We start from the raw sequence: 21,646 nt of genomic DNA, 5'->3' as shown, positions 1-21,646 counted from the left end.
GGTGGGTACTGTGGTCTATGTGATTTATTCCTAAAAAGTTAAATCATTAACTCAACTTTATTATTTTGAGAAGTTTAATCACACAAAGGTTCGGTTATTTCTGACTCCAGTCATATGATCACTGTATTACCTCAGGCTAAGGCTTGCTTTATTATCTTTTCTACCAAGAAAACCGTGACGTAATTTACACTACCGCTCTCTCACATGGCTCTTTTGACCCAGGAGTTCAAACCCCGCAGACCTTTTTATTTAGTCCGACAGGGGGGCTTCTTGCATGTGACGTTCATGTGCCCAGAAGATTCAGCGCATGACTGCAAATGTGTCCCCACTAGAGGGCGCCATGCAACCATTATAATTTTCCAGTTGGCTCTACGTTTCCCTCCTCTCTGTCTCCCCGGGCAACTGACAAACCAGTGTCAGAAATTCATTAATTTGGTGCCTAGTAATGAATCAGTCATATAAACATCACACATATAAACACTATAAAACGATCTTTGTTGTTGTGGATGGGTTACTCGACAGCCTGCAAAAATCACACTGTGCGTTCTCACTGTTTTCACTGTGCTGCAGCTTATTCTAATTTGTTCTGAGACTGAATGCCTCCTAACACCAGGTGCCACTGGGTTCATCTACACATTGTGGGATGGGAACAAGTCTCTGATGAAACTTCCAAAATGTAATTGAGCCTTCGTGACTTGTGATCTTAACACTTGTCACCCACGTACCAACTTCAGTTGTGAACAATTTCAAATCAGGAGGCTGCATATGTGTCGTCACCAAGCTGAACCACTGATGGTGTGCTTTGCAAGGTTCAGATTCTGCTTTTGTCCGATGCGGATGGAGCTAAGCCTCACAAAATAATTTAATATCGCACTTAGAATTTGTGTGAAAGTGACCTTCGCAGCTTAAATTACTCAACTGAGGATGTGAGCCTAATTTGTGATTCATGTTTTTTTATTTTCATCAGACCAACTAGCGACAAAGAGTTCTGGTTCGCATGGCAACACAGGCTGCTTTTTAAACGATTCAGAAATTGGGTCTCATTGCAAAGCGGGAGACAAGCACCCTTTATAATTTTCAAACTGAATGTTAAATTACTTTTGGGGTCGTTCTGACCTAAGGCTAGAGAGGAAGACATTTCCAGATGAAGACTGTGAAAGAATCATTTTGACTGTTTTTATTTTATTTATTGAGCTGTTGTGGATATTATCATTTCCCATCGACCCAACCACACAGATGGCAAGATGAGCATATGTAAGGTATTTTCAAAGATGTTGAGCTGCTGAGGGTTAAATCAACCCTACACTTAAGAGGATCAGACGGAAAAACAACACCATTATACCAAACCGTAAGCATGGGATGTTTTGCCTTTAATATTCACCAAAAAATTCAGAAGTCATGTTCAGTGGGATGTGAAATGTTTAAAAAAAAATACAGAAACTAGATACAGTGTGTTGCAGATACCTTCCCTCAAGAATTGATCAATATACTCGTAATTTTCAAGCTACTTTGAGTCAATACCCTCACATCCATATTTTCTTACTGCTTTGGTTTTTTTTTTTTTTACCCGTGCATCTGAGGGACTCGCCTCCCGGAGTTTTCCACAGTTGTTCCCATTTAGCCGCTGCTGATGCTCCACGCTTTCCACGGTTTTGGAGGAGGAGAGGCAGGGGGAGGGGGGAGAAGCAGGGGGGGTTGTCGTGTGCGTCAGTAAGTCAAACATGTTCCAATAACCGACTGTATTATCTGCTGCTATTTGCAGTTTGCTGTAGCCAGGCACCAGACTGAGCTTGAGCAAGAAAAAAAAAAACAACAAAACTGCAGCGCTTTTATTTCTTGCTCCTCTGTGATGGAGACGATCTGGGAAGGAATGGCATCTGCACGGCAGCTGGCAGAAAAAAAGGTAAGCTGAAATAATCTTTTAGTCTTTTAGTTTGCATGAGTGTATAGACCACATGCTGATCCCCCCCTTTTTTTATTAGAGAAGAGATTTTTTGAGAAGGATCTAGTTCTGCTTCACTGACAGATGCTTAGGTGTGGTGTATTTCAGTACCATGGACAGCAACCGCTTGCTACTTCACAGCTGAAAGTTTATGTTTTATACATGATTCGAAATATTTTATCAATGAACCTGAATATGCTGAACTGACAGAAGAAGCCTTAAGGTCATTAACGCTTAGTGAATAAAAAACAACTTCCTGTGTATTTCTTCAGGAATCTAACCCTTGCCCTTGGCGCTACAAGTATCATGCCACAGACAGCGCGTTGATCTGAACCTCAGCTCTAAGAGGACACAGGATGGCAGGAGGTGAAAGGAAGAGCACAGGGATGAGCAGAAGGTTATACGTGGTGTTGTTAGCAGTGATCGTGTTTCTGGGAGCTGATCTGAGCTGGCTTGGCTTAAAAGACCAGTTTGGGGTCCGTGCCCAGAACAATGAGAGAAGAGTCCTCGCACATATCCCCGGTGACATCATCATAGGAGCCTTGTTCTCTGTCCACCATCAACCGCCTGCAGACAAGGTGTGTGTTTGTGTGTAACTGCGTTCGAGCCATTGACATGCATCAGATGTTAACAATTTGTGTCACACTTCCTCCAGGTTCATGAGCGTAAGTGCGGCGCAGTGCGTGAGCAGTATGGGATCCAGAGAGTGGAGGCCATGATGCACACTCTGGATCGAATCAATGCAGACCCCACTATCCTCCCGAACATCACCCTGGGCTGTGAGATCAGGTCAGCAACCTGTTGTGCTCATTATTATTATTATTATAAAGTGTTACATATGTGATGATTACTGAATGAGTCAACTATGTATCCACACAATAAGGAATATATAAACAAATGAGATGCCCAGCAGTTACAAGTGTGCGCAGTCTTCTCACAGGTTGCCTCAGAGTGGGCTTGTACCTACAGGTTTGGCTTAATATGATCATATAAGGAAAAAGAAAAAATAGATCAGATAAGCAGGAATCAATCAGCAAGAACAGCCTTTTGAATTTAACTGAGATCTTACTTGCAGTCACAAGTTGGTTACAAGATTACTATTTCTGAATTCTTTTTAAAGCAAAAACAAGTCACTGTTCAAGGTGAAATATGTGAAATTCAACCTAAATAAACCGATACAATGAAATGCGATGCGACACAATGCATCAAGTGAGCCATAAGTGTAACAACCGTCAACATATTCGAAAATAAATCAAATGGCATATTAACAAAAACTGCATATAGTTTATCGAATGACAGTCACATATAACAGGTATCAGACAATACAGCTTTGTGTCATATTACACAAAATGCACAAACTGCATATCCAGTAATGAGAACGCCATGAAGCTTTCTCACAACCCCTGCAGCATCAAGCATCAGTATTTAAAATTTTAATTGAGGCAGGCACAAATGAGTTTTTAAAACGGTTGCATTTACATCGGGGCAATCACATGCCAGAGGGTAGCAGCTCCTAAATGGCATCTCAACATGAGATGAGTCAGACAATAATCTTCGACTTAGGCAAGTGGCATATCAAAAAGCACGAGGTATAGACGGTGCTATCCTCAACCTTTACTTCCATAATTCTTGCCAAACGATTATGATCGTGAACTCAGTCTTTCTACGCCAGGGACTCATGCTGGCACTCTGCAGTGGCGCTGGAGCAGAGTATCGAGTTTATCCGGGACACATTGGTGTCCACTGAGGAGGAGGAGAGCCAGGGCAAATGTACGGCGGAGGCAGGGAGCTTGCTTGTGGCGGGGAAGAAGCCCATCGTGGGACTGATTGGGCCGGGTTCTAGCTCCGTGGCCATCCAGGTGCAAAATCTCCTCCAGCTCTTCAACATCCCACAGATAGCGTACTCAGCCACCAGCATGGATCTCAGTGACAAGGTAAACGATACAATAACATCTGTGGATGGATATACAGACTGGATGTCAGGCTGTTTCATGCAAACATGCCAATTACACTGCTGCGCTTGTGAACATGTAAATTCCTTTCAACAGAGCCTGTATAAATATTTCATGAGAGTGGTGCCATCAGATATGCAACAGGCCAGAGCCATGGTGGACATAGTCAAAAAATACAACTGGAGCTACGTGTCAGCGATACACACCGAGGGTGAGACTGTCTATACGTGTGTTACTGTTTTACGTTTATAAAACATTTTTTGGTGCTGTTTGTCCTTTTGTATTTCTACTTTCCCCCAGCCACAATTACATAAAGATTTAAGCTACATACTTAATGTTTACAGTGAATCTCCAGTTTATCAGCTTCACCTGCACAGTCTATTGTATTCCATTAGTACCACAGTAAATTGTGTAGTTGTGAAGCTTCTTTTTTTGTCACTAGGTCAAAGGTGGTGAAACGAATGTGTCTGCGTTATTGCGGGCAGTGGCTGACTCAGTTTGTAGTTTCGGTTCTTAGTTGCAGTTCTCCTTTAGTTTTCCTGAAGGAGCAGTAGAGAAACGTTTGCTTACTGGCATTCTGACCTCCTATCGACAGCTCAACCCAGTCATGTTTATCATTTTGAGTGCAAATAGCCTCCTGCAGCAGGAAGACTGAAGCTATAATAAACCCACGTCCACACGCTGTAGATACATTCTGTACATAAACACTCACAAACTAGTGCAACTTTTTCCTTCCTCTCTCTGACTGTTAAACCACAGTCAATCCACGGTCAAATCTCTGTTGTTCTTACTGTGCAGTGAAGGCCATTATAACTCTGGGACAAATGTGAAACCGATACGATTTTAGCTCCGATTATGGTAATCCTGTTCATCATAATCATGAAAGCTTAACATGGAACATCTGCCATTACAGTTTTTTCTCCTCCTCCTCCTCAGCATATGCTGTAAAAAAAGAGCCTGTTAAACTCTGTAGAGTCTGTATTGTTGTCCTATGAGGACGGCTGACACAACACTGCAATATTGAAGTTGCTTCTTTTTATATTTTTGGCTTTTTAACTTTTATAAACTGAAAGCAACAGTTTTTCCTCTACTTACAAATATTTAAGCATGCAGTAATAATGTACTGCTTTTCTAAACCCTGAGAGGCTCCGGGTCATATGCTTGTAAAGTATGTGCTAAATCTCAACAGGATGGTGGTTGTGTGTGAGTATTTAAAAAAAAAAGAGAGAAAAAAATGTCTTTTGGATGCCTGTTTTCAGAATAAAACCTAATACAGTGAGAAGCTTACATAAAGAAGAGCCCAATATTTTGTGTTGACCTTAATCTTTGTAGTGTTTCTGAAGCGTAAGACTTTGGTCAAAAGGACTTTCTATGCTGTCTTCTAATCAAACTGATTTAATTAATTTCAATGTGCATTTTCTTCTGAGTAATTCAACATTTAATTAATGTCAAAAGATTTGACACAAAGTTCCTCTGTGTTCCTAATCCTCATGAAGGGTTTTCAAATATTGCACATACGTGGTCATCTGCTCTATTATTACATTTCACTAACTGTCAGATGCAGGTGAGCCTTATTTGCTACTCTGCATAACATTTCCATAATCTAATCACAAGACTTATGATGCAGCAAATGATATAACATGTATCACAGCTGCGGTGGACACTAAAGATCCTTCAATGGTCAGTACTAGAGTTGTGTAGCTGTTTAAAGACATCACAAGGGCAATTCCACACTACAGATCCAAAAGTTGTGCTCAGCCTGTTTTCTTTTACACTGGGATTAAAATCATTAGCTGTTACTCCTTATGAGTTTGGAAAGTTAGAAAGGAAAGAAATATTGTAGAAGGGAATAAGATTATTGTTACGTATGCAGGAATTGTAGCGTAATTGGCAAACGGACTATGTTCCAGGAGGCATGTCACATACTGGAGTAAAGCTCATGTAGTGATGAAAAAGAAGCCTCAAACAGTGCCATACCCAGAGTGAGAGTACTAGCAAAGCGACAGAAACTGGGTGACCTAATTTCCAGCAAAAACAGGGAAATCTAACCCCATTATGACAGTTTTCGTAATGAGGACCAAATGATCAGATTCTCAAGCGCTGTGTTGGCATTACACAAGTGTATTTGTTTGTTAACGTGCTGTGTATGCATAAACTTGTGTGTGGATCAGTGAAGAAGAAGATTTGCCTGCAATGTTAAAATTTTGGATTCAAAAGTAAAATATTCAAAGGCTTTGTTGAAAGTTCAACTGGGGTGAAATATTTTTGCAGTCTAATTTGTTCTGATTAGAAGTTTCAAGTAAACCCCGGGCTTTGTTTATGCAGCGTTGTTTGTACATGAAAACCATTTCATTCCTGCGGTTCCCAATAGGTAATTACGGTGAGAGCGGCATGGAGGCGTTTAAAGACATGGCGGCAAAAGAGGGGATCTGCATCGCGCACTCCGATAAGATATACAGCAACGCAGGGGAGCAGAGTTTTGACAAGCTGCTGCAGAAGCTGCGAGGCCACTTGCCCAAAGCCAGAGTGGTGGCCTGCTTCTGCGAGGGCATGACAGTCCGTGGCATACTGATGGCCATGAGGCGACACGGCTTGGTGGGAGAGTTTCTGCTGGTTGGAAGGTGAGTGGAAAATTCTGCTGTGTAGAAAATTTTGACAATTTGTGCTTCCGGGTTTCTTAGACTTCTGCGCTACTTTCCAATCTAGACTTTCTGCTGATGTCCAGCATCTGCAAACAAGATGTATTTGTTGTCTTTGGGACCGTCTTTGTCCTCTCATCCTCATCTCTATTGTCATCTCCATTGCATCTATCAACTTCTTGGTGTCGCAGGAAACTCGAGGTATTTTATAATTACTTTTTGGCTGCATTAACGCTGTGACACTGTACAAACAAGATTTTCATCTGTCTCTGTGATGTTACAATTGAAGGATCCATATTAAGAAATACAGTAACTGAATTACATATCAATATTTTATCGTCACCCACACAACAAGACTGTGTAGAGATGGATGGTGGAACAGCTACTCAGAAGTGAGGCCAAAGCAACTAGAGCTCCCCCTGGTGACTGGCTGCAGTATAGGCCATAAGCTCAACTCCCTGCAAGTTAGTGGATGGGATTTGGGCTGAACTAAAACACATCAAATACATTTTTCAAGGATTTTTATTGTCATTTTGTGTAATTAATATAATGCTAATGCATACTCCTACTCACGTGCCAATTTTAGTTTTGGTTAATTATTTGACACTGTGAAATCAAGATGTAACATCATGATGACTTCCAGTTGCCATGACAACCGCTCTGTAGAGCAATCAATGAGAGTTGGGGGGAGGAATGTAAAAAAGAATAAAATAAAAAATAGCATTTCCTTGTAACCGGTGGAAGTAGATCAAAGTGTAGTATAGACCCCTTCACAGTTTGTAAACAATGTGAAGTTTTTTGAGGGGCGGGGCTTAACTGGAGGCAAAACATCTCAAACACTTTAGCTTGTAGAGCTAGTTAGCATATTTCAATGGCAAGAATGAACAAGGCAGACGCATATTTTAGAGAATATACTAATACACGCACTCTTCAAGACCATGAGTGTTATTTTAAAAAGTTGACTCTGATTGATGGCGCAACATTCACCAACCCCTACACTCTCACTCACTGGATGGATGATTTGACCAAAGGGGACACAGAGGGGACAAAGTCTGGTCTGTCCTTTTCAAGGGAAGCCTCTCCTATAAAGTTATTGCAAGAAGTAAGTGGAACCGCTGTGGAGGGCAACATAGTAAATGCAACTTCTGCTTGGACACCCCTGAAACACGCAACTAACTTTGTGTTGGCTAGCGGGTTAGCATTTGCATGTATCAGGAATCCCCCAAATAATGATCAACTTAACGTTATTTCAGTCACAATTTAGTCTAACCCAAAACGATATCCAAACTGAAAGTGATGATATATTACATATTTATCTAACATGGTATCAATTTTGAATTGTTGATGATTGTCTCACTCCAATCCTTTCTTTTAATCACGTTCAACAAACGTAGACTCTGGCTCCAAAGTTGCAAGATGGCGGCGCCTGTATTCCCGGGAAAATAGCATCAGTTTGGCCAATGTGAGGAAGTGGGGACACGTTGTCCATGTTTATATACAGTCTATGGTCACAACAGTAAAATATGACAAAGGCAATGTGACTATATGTGCAAGATCCTAATCCATGTTTAAGAATATATAATTGGAGATAAATATTAAAAATATTATTAGGGAATTGTTACTCACTTATTTGTTTTGGAGAAATATTACCACTTCGTATCTTACATTTGTCCACACAATGATGCAGTGGATCATTTAAATAGAAAAACTGTTAAAGACTGGACAAACAGTGCAACATGTATACAATTAAATCACAAGGAGAAAAACAAGCAGAAAAAGAGGGGGTTGATTTGGCAGGAGCTTTCTCTCCCTCCGAGAATAACATGTTTTATTTTAAGGTTTAGCTCTCTGGCTCGCTCCCGTCCCTGGTGTTCTATAAATGCCTTTCCTCATTAGGAGCCACATATGTAGGCTGTCGCTCAAATCTGACAGCAGGAAACATAAAATAACCTTGAACTACATATTTCAAAACAGCACGCTCTACCATCCACGTTGTCACACAGGGCTCGCAGGTAGTCGCGGTGCTGTTGTCTGCGAATTATGGAGTCTATTTCTTAATGTTTTTCTCCCTGCTGTTCTATTTTTGAGATTTGAGATGTACTGTTGAGGTGGCAAATTCATCTCTGTTTCTGTTTTTGCTAACCTGCACAAAACCTCATTTCCATGGCAGCCTGACTGCGTAGATACCATTTATGGATAAGTAAAACTGCTGTATCCAAACCACTGCCAATCCTCAGCTTGTTTTAGAGAAACAAATCAATAAAAAGATATTCTTTAATATAACACAGAAACAAACATTACAGAATTTGACCTGTGACACTTTCTATTTTGTATACCGTAAAATCTTCCCTACTTTCAAGGAGTGTGTCTATGGGTCAGTCAGTCCACCACTTTGGACCAAGCTGGAAGTATTATTTGCACAACTGCACAAGTAAGGACAATCTCTTCAAAGTAACAATGTGACATGTCCTCCAGAGAAAACACTCATGAGTTTAGTCACCAAGCCCAACTGTAAGGTCGACGAACAACCTTGGGCTCTTAAGATAAGATTCACTTGAGAGAAATGTTTGACACAAAAAGCCCCCTCATGCATAACACGAGGCCACAGTGAGATTTAAAAAAAAAAATAAATAAAAATCAGGCAAGAATTTAATCTAATGTAATCTAATACAGTCTGGTTCTGGAGGAGACCTCAAGGGTGGGGTCGCGCTAACTGTTTGTAACCCATGTCTTTTCCTCTGGCTCCACCATTCTTCATATCTGTTGTGAAGTGTCTCAAAATCTATCAGATGGATTCAGACTGAGACACATAGTAGTCTACGACAGTCTCTTCACACGTACTCCAACCAACCATTTGGAGTTGCTATTGTTAGCAAAGCAGCTTGATCTCTCGCTGGCTTCCCACCTGCAAATAGCCAAACGACCAAGATTACTTGGGTTGTGCGAGAGTGTTTTTACTCCTGTGTGTGCTGACAGCCGTTCCATTTTCTGTTTTTCACTTTAATAATGGGCGCCTTTCTGGCATCAAGTCCATATCACTACGGAGAACAAGTGTTAACTCAGAAAAGATCTGGCTCTGAAAGTATTGTTCCGTATTAGGTGAAATATCAGTGTGTGTGTGTTTAAGTGCACATTTGCACACTTATGTGTGTCTTCAGGCTTGTAGGTGGTGCAGCAACATGCTGCATACAGCATATTGCCCTCCCGGGTCGACGTGTGGGTTTCAGAGCTCTCGCTCAAGAGTGATTCAAACTATCCCGAGTCAAAGCCCTCCATGCTTTTCATATCCATTCCTCCCTTTTTTCTGCCAGTATACCATTTCTGTGCTCGCTTCTCTAAGGATGTGTTATGAAATGATCTCCTACCTCACCCAGAGAACCAGGCATCATAAAAAAAAGATCCCACCCACACTTCTGTTGTGTAACTCCAGCTCTTTAAGTGAAGTTCTCAAGTCTTTGGCTTTTTTTGTCAGTTAGACAGAGGAGAGAGTAAATCTTCATACCAGTGTGTGTGTGTTTTTTACATGTATGCACATGGGTTGAGGTGTAATCAACCTTCTGCCATCATTGATTGTAAATATCCTGAGAGAGTGATAATAATAGATGCAGTAGAAATATTTTTACTGATAAGACAGCTTAGGAAGTCCCAGTCCAATGTCTTTCTTTCTTTTCTTTTTTTTTTTAATAAATAGCATGTCAGATGTGTCTGCAGACGCAAAGATCTGTAATCCAAAGGTTATTTGGCATAAGGTTTCTATCCTATTACTCATAATGTGTTGAACCAACAGAATGGCAACAATAACAAATCTTATGTGAAACACTTAAGGTTCTAATCGGTGTTAAAATACATTAACACGTTGGTGCACAGGTACAGAGCAGCTTGTGTCTGCACCGAGATACTTGATTATGAGGCTGTTAAAATCCAGCGCATTCATACGTTCTCCATTACTTGTATCTCTCAGTGGAGTTAACAGATAATGAGCCTATAGAGATCTAATTAATCAGCAGTCAGACACATGCTTTGCAAAAACAATAGTGCGACCATGACTGCAATACAAATGGCTTACAAATTAAGGCGTACAACACAAAACATGTTGAAAAGAAGCAACAGCTTGAAGAACATAATAAAGTATGCTCAGTATTTAATTCCTCAATTTTGTAACTTTAAGATGTGAGAAAATACTTTAATTATTAGCGTGTATTTGAACATATTTAAGTAATCGCGGTAAATATTTTATTCTCCTTCATTTTTCATTTTTCATCATTGCACAGCTGTTCGGATAAAGGGTTACCTTTTAGCTTTACGCAGCCATTACACATTGCATTGGGTAACATCAAATTTTTTGCTTATGTGATTTTTGGCGTATTTCTTGCTTTTATGATTTTATTATTTATTACTTTTATTGTATTTTATTACATTAATCTTATTTTATTTTATCTTTATCTGCAAACTACTATGACCCTTGTGGATGATTAATTTATCTAAGTCTCAGTCTAAGATCAGTTTCTAACACAAAGATACACTAACAACCTAACACAACAACCGCCCACATTCACACCTGCAGCCAATTTAGATTCACCAAATAACCTAGAATACACGTCTTTGGACTGTGTGAGGAGATCAGATCGCCCACACAGGGAGAAATTCACCCAAAAAAGGCCAGTGGTTGATTCAGAACCATATGTTCTTGCTGTAAAACCAGCCCAAACCTGCGGGAGCTTGCATGTTGTGTTAAATATGAGGACACACCTTATGTTAAAGACAGCTATCTGTTATAATTTGTAATGTATCCTCTTTTCATTTGTTTCTCTGGCACAGAGTCACAAGTTTACCAGCAGTTCCCTGCAGATTGCAGACAATAACAATCTTTCTCTGTAACTCAGTCTGAGGTCGACAGTGCTGTCTAAACTGTCAAATCATGGCGTGGGCTGTAATACAGAGCAGCAGTTACCAAGATGCTGAAACCGGTACACAATGTAACCTACGATACTTATTTAGCAGTTTCTGTAAAGAAATTAGAAAACTTTATTGCAGAAACATTGTGTGTGTGTGTGTCAAAGTAATTCTAATTGTTTTTGCATGTATGTGTGTACATACTCGGCAGTAGAAATTAAAATACGAACAAACAAATCTATACTTAGAAATAACCATAAATTCACAGTAACAGAAAAAAATGAATGTTACTGTGAATGGTTCCAATCTTTAGCAACCTGCTGTACCTTTGTCTGTTTTACGTCTCTCCTCATCTTGTCCAGTGACGGCTGGGCCGACAGGTACGATGTGACTGACGGCTACCAGAAGGAAGCAGCAGGCGGAATCACGATAAAGCTGAAGTCTGCATATGTGACTTGGTTTGATGATTATTACCTGAACCTGACGCCTGACAACAACCAGAGGAACCCCTGGTTCCCTGAGTTCTGGCAGCACCGTTTCCAGTGCAGGTTGAGGGGACATCCTCAGGAGAGCACCGCGTTCAACCGCACGTGTACCTGTTAGTACCCCATGGAGATCACGTTACATACACCTACAGTACTAAACCTGGGCACATCCTAAACACACATCCACACAAGAAGATTAGAGTGATTACAGTTATTGGGTTCCTTCTTCATGACCACTTTTGTTTTCCGCAGGGAGAGAGTCTTTACGCCATCAATACGCCCAAGACACCAAGATGGGCTTCGTCATAAATGCCATTTATTCTATGGCCTATGGTCTACATGCCATGCAGCAAACCCTCTGTCCAGGCTATAAGGTACAAAAATCAAAAGTGTGTACATATGAACGCTTTCCCATTAAACCAGGTACTGGTGACGGTGTTTGCTCTTCCTCAGGGTCTGTGTGAGGACATGCGGCCCATCGATGGGCGCAAGCTTCTGGAGTTCCTGATGAAGACCAACTTTACAGGAGTGTCTGGGGAGACCATCCTCTTTGACCAGAACGGAGACTCGCCTGGCAGGTAAAGAGTGCGGAGCTAAGGGCAAGAGGAGGGAAGTGAAGGAGTACAACTCAAGGTTAAATATGTGCCTCAGGTATGAAATCATGAACTTCAAGCACATAGGCGACGATGAGTACGCTTACATCCACGTGGGAAGCTGGGATCAGGGCGGCTTGAAGATGAACGATGAGGAAATCTGGAGTAACAACAGTGACGTCATCATGTCAGTCTGCTCCGAGCCCTGCCAGAAGGCACAGATCAAGGTACGAACCCTCCAAGCTTAATTTTTAACGTTAGATGTGTTATCATTTATATTATTTGTAACAAGTGGTGTACCTGCCCTTTTAGTTGCATGCTTGTATCAACCTCTACCAGCGCATTAATGATTTAATTTCTGAAAACTCAAATTGTAAGAATATTGTCAGCATACATGTTTCACACATTTAGTCTTCATTACTTATCCCAGCCTTACTGAAGACAGCAGCAGCTGAACACAGCAGCCTTAAATTGATCCCACAGGTTTACAATCTCCAAAACTGCTCCACGATCAGATCCTCAGATACCCCACCAGGGATTTACCTCAGCTCCTCGTTCAAGCTTTAATCAGCTCCCATTTGGATCCAGCTCCCTCGAGCCCATGCAAACTATAGTCTGCCTCCTTTCTACCATCCCAAAAATCCAGTCTGTTAAACTCTTCTTACACACTCCGCACTGAATTTAAAACTCCAGGCTCATACGTGTTTTTTTGAGAAGGTCTGGAAGTTCATACACTCCAGCCCACGTCCTGGTCTTTGGCTCTCTCTAACTTGTGCTGACCCAGCCAATGCCTCCACTCCATTCCCTCTTCTCTCAGCGAGTGAGGACGGATGGAGCTCATTACCAGCATCATACATGTCCTTTGAAAAGAAGTGCCTCACGTATAATTTCGCAGCTGCTGTTTTTGCTCTCTGTTCCCTTTTTATACATCCAAATCCCATCCCAGGTTACTGTGACGGATCACACAGCGTTAATTAGCACCAGGTAAATCTGAAGTAATTTGCTGAATAGATGCAACTCTGAGAATGTCAGAGAAATGAATGCTACGTATGTAACAAGAGTTGTAAGAATTCACTATCTCTTGATTTTAGGAAGCATGATACTTAGTCTAGGAAGTGTCCAAAAAAATGCTGCTTATGCTTCAGATTAAAAGAAATATGTGTGAGGGGAAAGATTAGTCTAATAATCTAACAAACTGACAGTGAGGACAAATGTGGATTACTATTTTTGGGGCTTTCAATTGCTCATGTTTACCATAGCTGGCAAACATAAATCATATCCACCTAGTTTGGATTATGTTTGTGTAATTTCTCTTGCTGCCTGAGGGGGGCGACTAAATTTCAACACTTTCAACACAAAATTTGAATTGCCAAAGTACCCACTGTCAAACAAATGCAGTGAAAGGCAGGAAAATATAAGAAGGAGAATAAAACATTTGGGTAAGCTGCCAATTCAGATTTCTAATTAAATGCAGTACTTCAGTAAATATACTTAGTTACACTCCACTAGTTACTGTGCAGATTAAAGGAACACATGAGTATTATATAAAATTATCAGGTATTAGCCTTGTTTTTGTGACTAACCTCTGGGCCACCACATTTCTTGGTTCACTTCCTCTGTACTACACTTCTTCCTACACTGAAGGTTTGCTAAGGCAGTTTGATAAAAAAAAAATTTAATAATGAGACTCAATGACTTTTACACACTTTTCTTTTGATCCCCTGATGAAGAGATCCTCATTTCCTCGTCCTACAGGGCAGTCAGAGTGTAAGATTAGCTACAGAAAAGTGCCGCTGGAGCTTTGAGACCTTCCCGCCCTTTTACGCTGGTTGTCTGTATGTGTGTGTGTGCACGTCTCCAGGTGATCCGTAAAGGAGAGGTGAGCTGCTGCTGGACCTGTACTCCCTGCAAGGAGAATGAGTATGTGTTCGACGAGTACACTTGTCGAGCCTGTATCCTGGGTTCCTGGCCCACGGATGACCTCACCGGTAAACACTTTGTTTATGTCTTTCTTACTTACAAACAGCCCAGAAGATCCATCAAATCTGGGTCACGGACTGACAGCTCACCCACAAATCCCCTTACGTCTCATGTGCTGCACGCACATCACAGGCTGGCAGCGATGCACTGCTGCTCAGAAATCAACACAAGTACTCATGTATTTGTGACTTGAGACCCCTGCCAGAATAAAAGATTTACTTGAAGCCTAATTTCTTAGCACAAAATTATATAAAAATCGATTTGAAACCATTTTCTTGCTTTTCAGTGAACATACATTGACTCTCAAAATTTAAAAACACACAAAGCCGGTTCAGTTTATAAACCCTGCTACAAAGTAAACCATAAAAAAGCTGCGGGTTTATAGTGTTATCCTTTTATTTTCTCTCTCTCTCTCTGTGATGCCTCTTTTCTCCCTTACTGAGCCCTTTAATGTTTCACAACCAATCTGTGTCATTTCTTTTGACCCCATTGTATCAAAAAAGTGGAGATTTTACGCATAACAACTAAATTGTTGATGCTCAGAGTAAATAGTGCAACAGGAGTGATTTTTTTTTTCCCACAACATTCAAATGCACACATACACGTCCTTTTACCGTTACTCTTGCAGACAGATGAAAATGCTACTTTTTTTTTTCTCACTTCCCCTTCAGGCTGCGAGCCGATCCCGGTGCAGTATGTGCTGTGGGGGGATCCGGAGCCCATTGCTGCAGTGGTCTTCGCCTGTCTGGGTCTCCTGGCCACACTGTTTGTCACTTCTGTCTTTATAAAGTAATTATAACTTTATTACCAAGATGATTATGCATATAATTATGCACCTTAACAGGTTGTTCATATTGAAACTCAAAATCACAGTGTCTGAATCATTTAATGACGTGGTAAAAAAAAAATTTTGTTCCAACTTTATTGGCAACATTGTATAAACATTATTGTTAAATTTATTGTAGTTGATTTTTAAATTTTGGTCTCACTATTTGTAACTGATTCTTAACATATAGTGTTAATTGTTAACATTTTAGAATATCATTAGTGCATTATTTCCCATGGCAAACAATACAATTAACTTTTAACAATTTAAGGCCAGTATCTTTACTACTCAACAGTTTTGTAAATCCAGATTTTTTTTTATTGTATCTGTAGGTTTTGGGATACCCCTGTGGTCAAGTCATCCAGTCGGGAGCTGTGCTACATCATTCTGGCTGGAATATGTCTGGGCTACCTGTGCACCTTCAGCCTCATTGCCAAACCACACATAGTCTACTGCTACCTCCAGCGGCTGGGAATCGGCCTGTCTCCAGCCATGAGCTACTCCGCTCTAGTCACCAAGGTACTTTCTTTTCTGTTCAGTTGCCAGGAAGCGGAGTAACCAACCTGCACGGTGTACTTTAGTGTCATGTTTCACTTCCTTTGAACCTTTGTGAGCTAAAGCGCATGGTTTGCCAACTTTGTTTGATATCTGATTGTTAAAACTACTACTGTGCAACTTTTCAGGAACAGCTGATTAAATAGATCTGCTCCTTTCCTTAGATAGTCTTAAGAATATGTTTATATATTTCAAAGGGAGAAAGATGTAGATTAAATTTTTTTGTTGTTGTTGATGTTGTTCAAAGTACCATTAGGGAAATACCCGACTAGTTCCAAGTAAATTGGGCAGGAGTTACTGAGAAGTCCACAGGAAAAAAAAAAGAAAGAAAAAAAAGAGTGAGAATTAAAGGCAAAGACTGATCACAGCAAATGGTATTTTAAGTAAAATGTTGGCATTTATTTAAGTACTTTGGATAAAGTTAATTGATGAAAGCATTTTTGTCTTTACTTTCATTCCTTAAAAAACGTATGTACATAGTCACAGGAAAGAGCTGCTGAAGTGCAAATACATGTGGCTGGTGTTGGGAGACACCTTTGTAGACATGTAGCATACAAGATTATTTTATTTAAATAGTAGCCTGGGAGTCATCCAGAAGTTTCCCCGTGCAAAAGATTTTTGGGGGAAGGTTTATATGGAGTCACTCTGCTGGGAGTTGATCGTGCCGTTCATTTGGGCCAGATTTATGTGGTGATGGACAGAAAAGTAACACCCACGTATTCATGTGTGAGCGTAATTGGACTGGATTGCTTTCAAGACCATCTAAATCTGTGCAGAGGTGTTTTTTTCCACTGTTTTGGTTGAAATGTGCCTCACATTTAAATCTCACTGGCGTGTTACCAGACTCTGATCAGAGCTGAGTCTGGCTACACCAGGCTATAATTTAACCTTCGCACATCCAGTTTTAATCAGGCAAAAAAGGATGGAGGCAGGAGAGGGCTAAGTAAGTTGGACTGAAGCCAACTGTAAAGGAGGCCCAGTAGAAGTTGAGAATCTGTGTGTGTGGGCTGCGGTTGATGTTTGAGATCTGGGAAGGGCCGTATTGTTGTGAATCAGCATCAGCGGTATTATCCAGAGTCGATGTAATTGAAGCCTGCATGACCATTTTATCTATTTTTTGCTCCAGACCAACCGTATAGCACGGATCTTGGCAGGGAGCAAGAAGAAGATCTGCACCAAGAAGCCGCGCTTTATGTCCGCCTGCGCACAATTGGTCATCGCCTTCCTACTCATACTGCTGCAGCTGGGAATTATTGTGGCTCTGCTTATCATAGAGCCACCACAGGTACAGTATGTGTGTGTGTGTGTGTGTGTCCTTTATTTATGTGGGGGATAATCATTTACATTTATTTATACAAACTAGAGCGACCTAATCCTTTCTCTGTTGGTAGGTTATCTATGATTACCCCAGCATCCGTGAGGTACACTTGATCTGCAATCTGACCACTCTGGGGGTGGTGGCGCCGCTGGGCTACAATGGCCTGCTTATCCTCAGCTGCACCTTCTACGCCTTCAAGGTACTTCAACATAGCTAGAGTTTGTAATTCAAAGTTTTCTTGTTATTTTTATTTTTTCTAACTCCTCTTATATATTAAGTTATTTTTTCTTAAGTTTTTTTCCTTCTGTCTGCTTCAACATACACTGCTCTAAGCGCTGCAATCTTCTTCTCCGCCTGCAGACTCGTAATGTACCAGCTAACTTTAACGAGGCCAAGTATATTGCCTTCACCATGTACACTACGTGCATCATCTGGCTGGCCTTTGTCCCGATTTACTTTGGCTCCAACTACAAGATCATAACCATGTGCTTTAGTGTCAGCCTCAGTGCCACGGTGGCTCTGTGTTGCATGTTTGTCCCCAAGGTGAGAAACACGCACAATTCACACGTCATCTTTGCATCTGTTGCGCCATTTTTACACTAACAGTTGCCTGTTGCCCCTTTTTCTCTTGACCAGGTGTACATCATGCTAGCCAAGCCCGAGAAAAATGTCCGCAGTGCGTTCACTACATCCACGGTTGTGCGCATGCACGTGGGTGATGCCAAGAAAGCTACCAAGACCGGCAAAGCCTCGAGCAGCATGGCCAACTTGTTTCGACGCGGAGGCTCTTCGCAGGACAACGTTAGGTAAACGTGTGACCTAGGTGGGCATTAAGCTATCTAAAACCCACGTGACCTCTTAGTGTAGAAATAAGCAGCAATAATCATGTTTTGAAGCTTTTTTTTTATTTGAGGCTGGAGTCTTATAGTGCCTATTTCCATGTTTATATTTCATTTACTCTCACCTATCAGCCACAATATTAAAGCTGCTAACAATCAGACAACCTGAACTACTAATTTCTGCCCACAAGGCTTCTGTTGAGATGTAATCCATCTATGAACACTGTCTGTATAGAGCTGCAACAGGCTGAATATGAAGCCAAGAAAAACTGCTCCCTTAGCTCGGAAAAGGCTACCTCATTTGGGTTAAGTACTCCCAGAGGATGCACACTGTCTTTAAGGATTTCTCTTTCTAGGGAAGATAGAAGAACATGGATCGAGACTTACTGTTACGCAGGAAGCAAAGGATAGAACAGGAGACAGGAGAAATAGAGTAGAAATAGAGCATGAACCACATGTTTGTTATTGTTGATGTGTCGTTTCTGTCATCACGTCTCTACTTTGGTCTGTTTTGCAGTTCCAATGGGAAATCTGTGACCTGGACACAGAACGAGCAGAGCTACAGGCCAAACCTGTGGAAAAGGATGTCCTTCCACGTCAAGAAAAAGGACCCAGTCGAGGCGAATCAGACGGCCATCATCAAGCCCTTCTCTAAAGGAGGAGACACGCCTGCGGACTGTGTCGTCAAAGAAGAGCCACAGCTGTCCCCGTCTTTCACCTGCACGCCCACTCAGTCGCCTCTTCCCGCCGTCAGCCAGCATGTGGCAAAGCCGAGGGGTCTCCAAGGGGGGGAGGATGGCGGCGAGCAGGTGCAGGTTTTACCTACCTACGTACCTGAGCACCCTGCTGGGGTCAGAAGAAGAGTTGGGGACAACAACCCCACACCCCAGGGTGTCGCTGTGGTGGATGGCGGGGATATCAGCATTATAGGCGTGGGTGACATCGGCATAGGGATGATTGGCGGCCAAACTCAGGGTACCACCATCATGGACCAAATCAGCTGCGTGGTTAACCGCTTCACCGCCAACATCAGTGAGCTGAACACCATGATGCTGCCGGGGGGCGCCACCGTCAGCCCGCCCTCCACCGCTGCCGTGCCCGCTGCTGCAGACACCACCCCCTGCCCGCCTCAGTACCTCACGCCCAGGAACAGACAGGCCCCCTCCAGTGTCACCACGTACGCCGAGGTAAGCGCCGTCTCCAGCTTCTGCGAGAATCGACCAGCCGGCAAGATTTACGAGCACCTGGCCGGGACTTGCGGGAGACGCGCCAAGGACATGGAGGAGCTGATGGCTCTGACGCCCCCTTCTCCGTTTAGGGACTCATCCCTGAGCTCCAATGGCAGCTCTCCCCCCTCCCTGTCCCCAGCCTCCGAGGCTGAATATGACCAACTGCTGCTGAAACACTACAGCCAGAGCTCCTCCTCCCTTTAAACCCCGCTTCTCGACACGTTTTCTCCTTGTTCATCCCTTCTTTGGACCATTTGAAACTCCTTAAGACTCATCTTCGGACGGGACCAAACTATTTGATGCCTTTCTACTCGTGGATATTATGAATGTTTAAGCAAATTTTGTAAAAAAAAAAACATATCTTCATTTTCAGATGGGACTGAGTGCACACAAACACATGCCCACGTTGGGAGGATTGAGAGAAGAATTTAAATATATTATCCAGTGCTGAGCAATGCGCAACCAAGTGGATAAAAATATGGGGACACATATTGGCAATTTTTGTGGCGCGTTTCAAACTGAGTTTTAAACTCCAAAGACAACAAAATTCAAATGGCATTTTTATTTTATTATAAGGTAGTTATCAGTCATAAGTGGAAGAACTTCCCAATTATCTTCATTCTTTGTTTTTGTTTTTATTTTGTTGTTTTTTTTGGCATTTCTTAGGGTTATGTCAAAATAGCAGATGACTCTCAGTAAGGGCATGTGGTTTTCTAGGATCTAGGAAGTACAGGCGTTACAAACAAACTAAAGATGGCTGTATTTGGGTTGTATAGTTTTTCGTTATCCTTTATCATAATAATAGAAAGTGTAACGTGTTTTTTTATTGCTTGCTGTTGACCTTCTATTCACAATGTGATGTTTGTGTTACTGACAAACAGCCCTCACCTGGAATACTTTGAGGCCCAGCTGGACGCAGATTGTGTCAGCGTGAAGGCGAACAGCTCGAACAACCTCGTCTGAAATCAAAAGGTCAGAAATGACTCATACGTCTTGCCCCCCCTAATTTGTCGCCAGAGACTGTAAGAGAGCTTTTAGCATGCTGGTGCCGGTGGAAAAAGGTGTACAGATGCTGTGAATCACAAATCAGATTTTTCTGTACACACGGCGTTGCCACTGACCTTCTATTTTCTGTGGAAGAAATGCCGAAACCTCTCCAGGAACTCTTTGTATCTCAAGTGGAGACAATCATCAGACGCTTAACCCACACAAAAAACTTATGGGTTCTTTAAATCTTTCATCTAGACGTGACTTAGCTGAATGTACGATAAGTTTGCGGCGGACCAAAATGATCTTCCAGCTCAGGATGTGTCTGAACCAAAATACTTTTCGACTTCTGCTCTTACCTGCCGAACGAGCGTGTTGGCTCAAAAAGTGTTTCCAGTTTGCATGATGTCAAGATTGTTTGCCTCCCTGAGTCATGTTGGTCATTAAGTACTTTTCAAGAACTTAATGTCGTATAATTAATAGTAGCAGACTAATGATACTATTAGTAATATTGATGTGTTTTTAAGGTTACTTTTAGGAGGGAAGACGTGACCTGATAGTGTGCCGGAGTTTTTAGATATCTTTTGCAGAACAGCCTGTTTCTGGCCTTGCTTTCTACTTACATTTTGTGCCAATGTCTCTTTGCAGTAATTTACATTGTGTTTCTATAAACTGGGTCACACTGAATATGCACTTGAATATTTCAACTTGATATTCTTTTTTTATTCTTCTTTTTGTATCTGCATTTTGGCCTCTTTGAAGATATACAACAATAGTTTGAACTCACATGTTCGCAGCTTCTACCTGACTTTAACTGATTCTTTCCTTCTTGATTATATTTTCTGCTACACGCACAGGAATCTGTGCATGTTTTTCAAATGGTGCAGTAATTTTTCAGTGTGAAAACCCTCTGACAGAATTACCATATTTGCATGCAGGTTTGTGCCAGCTCCAGTTTTGCATTATGCTTTATGCCAGTAATTCACTTATATAATTTAGAGAATGTTTGTCTCATCTCTCATCTGCTTCTCAGATTTAAAATATACATTTGAATTAAAGGTTGCCATATGGAATGTGATGCCTTTCTTAAAGTCATTTGTAATATACATTAATCGGTTATTATTTACAATGAAGGAATTCAGAAATTCAGAAAGTTTCGTCACAATTACAGTAAGTTAAAATTCAATATTGAAACAAATACGACTATAACTCCTGCAGAAACCACATTTTAAACAATCTGGTGAGTAAAAGTCAAAATTTTTGGATTAAAAGACTAGCATGTTTAAAGGAGTCATGTTTGTTCAAAATCCTACAAACTGGACCAGGTGCAACGTTATTTTTACACTGTTGGTCCCTGTTACTTATGGACCTTTTCTAAATAAGAATATAATTATGTCAAATTGCTGCG

The 21,646-nt window shown here is 41.4% G+C and overlaps 1 protein-coding gene across 1 annotated transcript; it reads left to right on the top strand.

The window, feature by feature from the left end:
• The first annotated feature begins 873 nt into the window (after positions 1–873).
• Positions 874–21,311, top strand: grm5a (glutamate receptor, metabotropic 5a). Its single transcript, XM_047607917.1, has 19 exons — positions 874–1,348; positions 1,763–1,903; positions 2,215–2,520; positions 2,598–2,731; positions 3,615–3,876; positions 3,991–4,105; positions 6,266–6,515; positions 11,789–12,024; positions 12,164–12,285; positions 12,365–12,489; positions 12,563–12,731; positions 14,366–14,492; positions 15,156–15,273; positions 15,643–15,829; positions 16,992–17,150; positions 17,257–17,382; positions 17,544–17,726; positions 17,820–17,989; positions 18,540–21,311. Exons 3-19 carry the CDS (start codon positions 2,299–2,301, stop codon positions 19,453–19,455), a joined length of 3,621 nt encoding a protein of 1,206 aa, XP_047463873.1. The 5' UTR covers positions 874–1,348; positions 1,763–1,903; positions 2,215–2,298; the 3' UTR covers positions 19,456–21,311.
• Positions 21,312–21,646: the final 335 nt, after the last annotated feature.

This window comes from Mugil cephalus, chromosome 15 (assembly GCF_022458985.1).
Source record: "Mugil cephalus isolate CIBA_MC_2020 chromosome 15, CIBA_Mcephalus_1.1, whole genome shotgun sequence".
NCBI classification, from domain to species: domain Eukaryota; kingdom Metazoa; phylum Chordata; class Actinopteri; order Mugiliformes; family Mugilidae; genus Mugil; species Mugil cephalus.
This window is presented reverse-complemented; position numbering and strand designations above follow the sequence as displayed.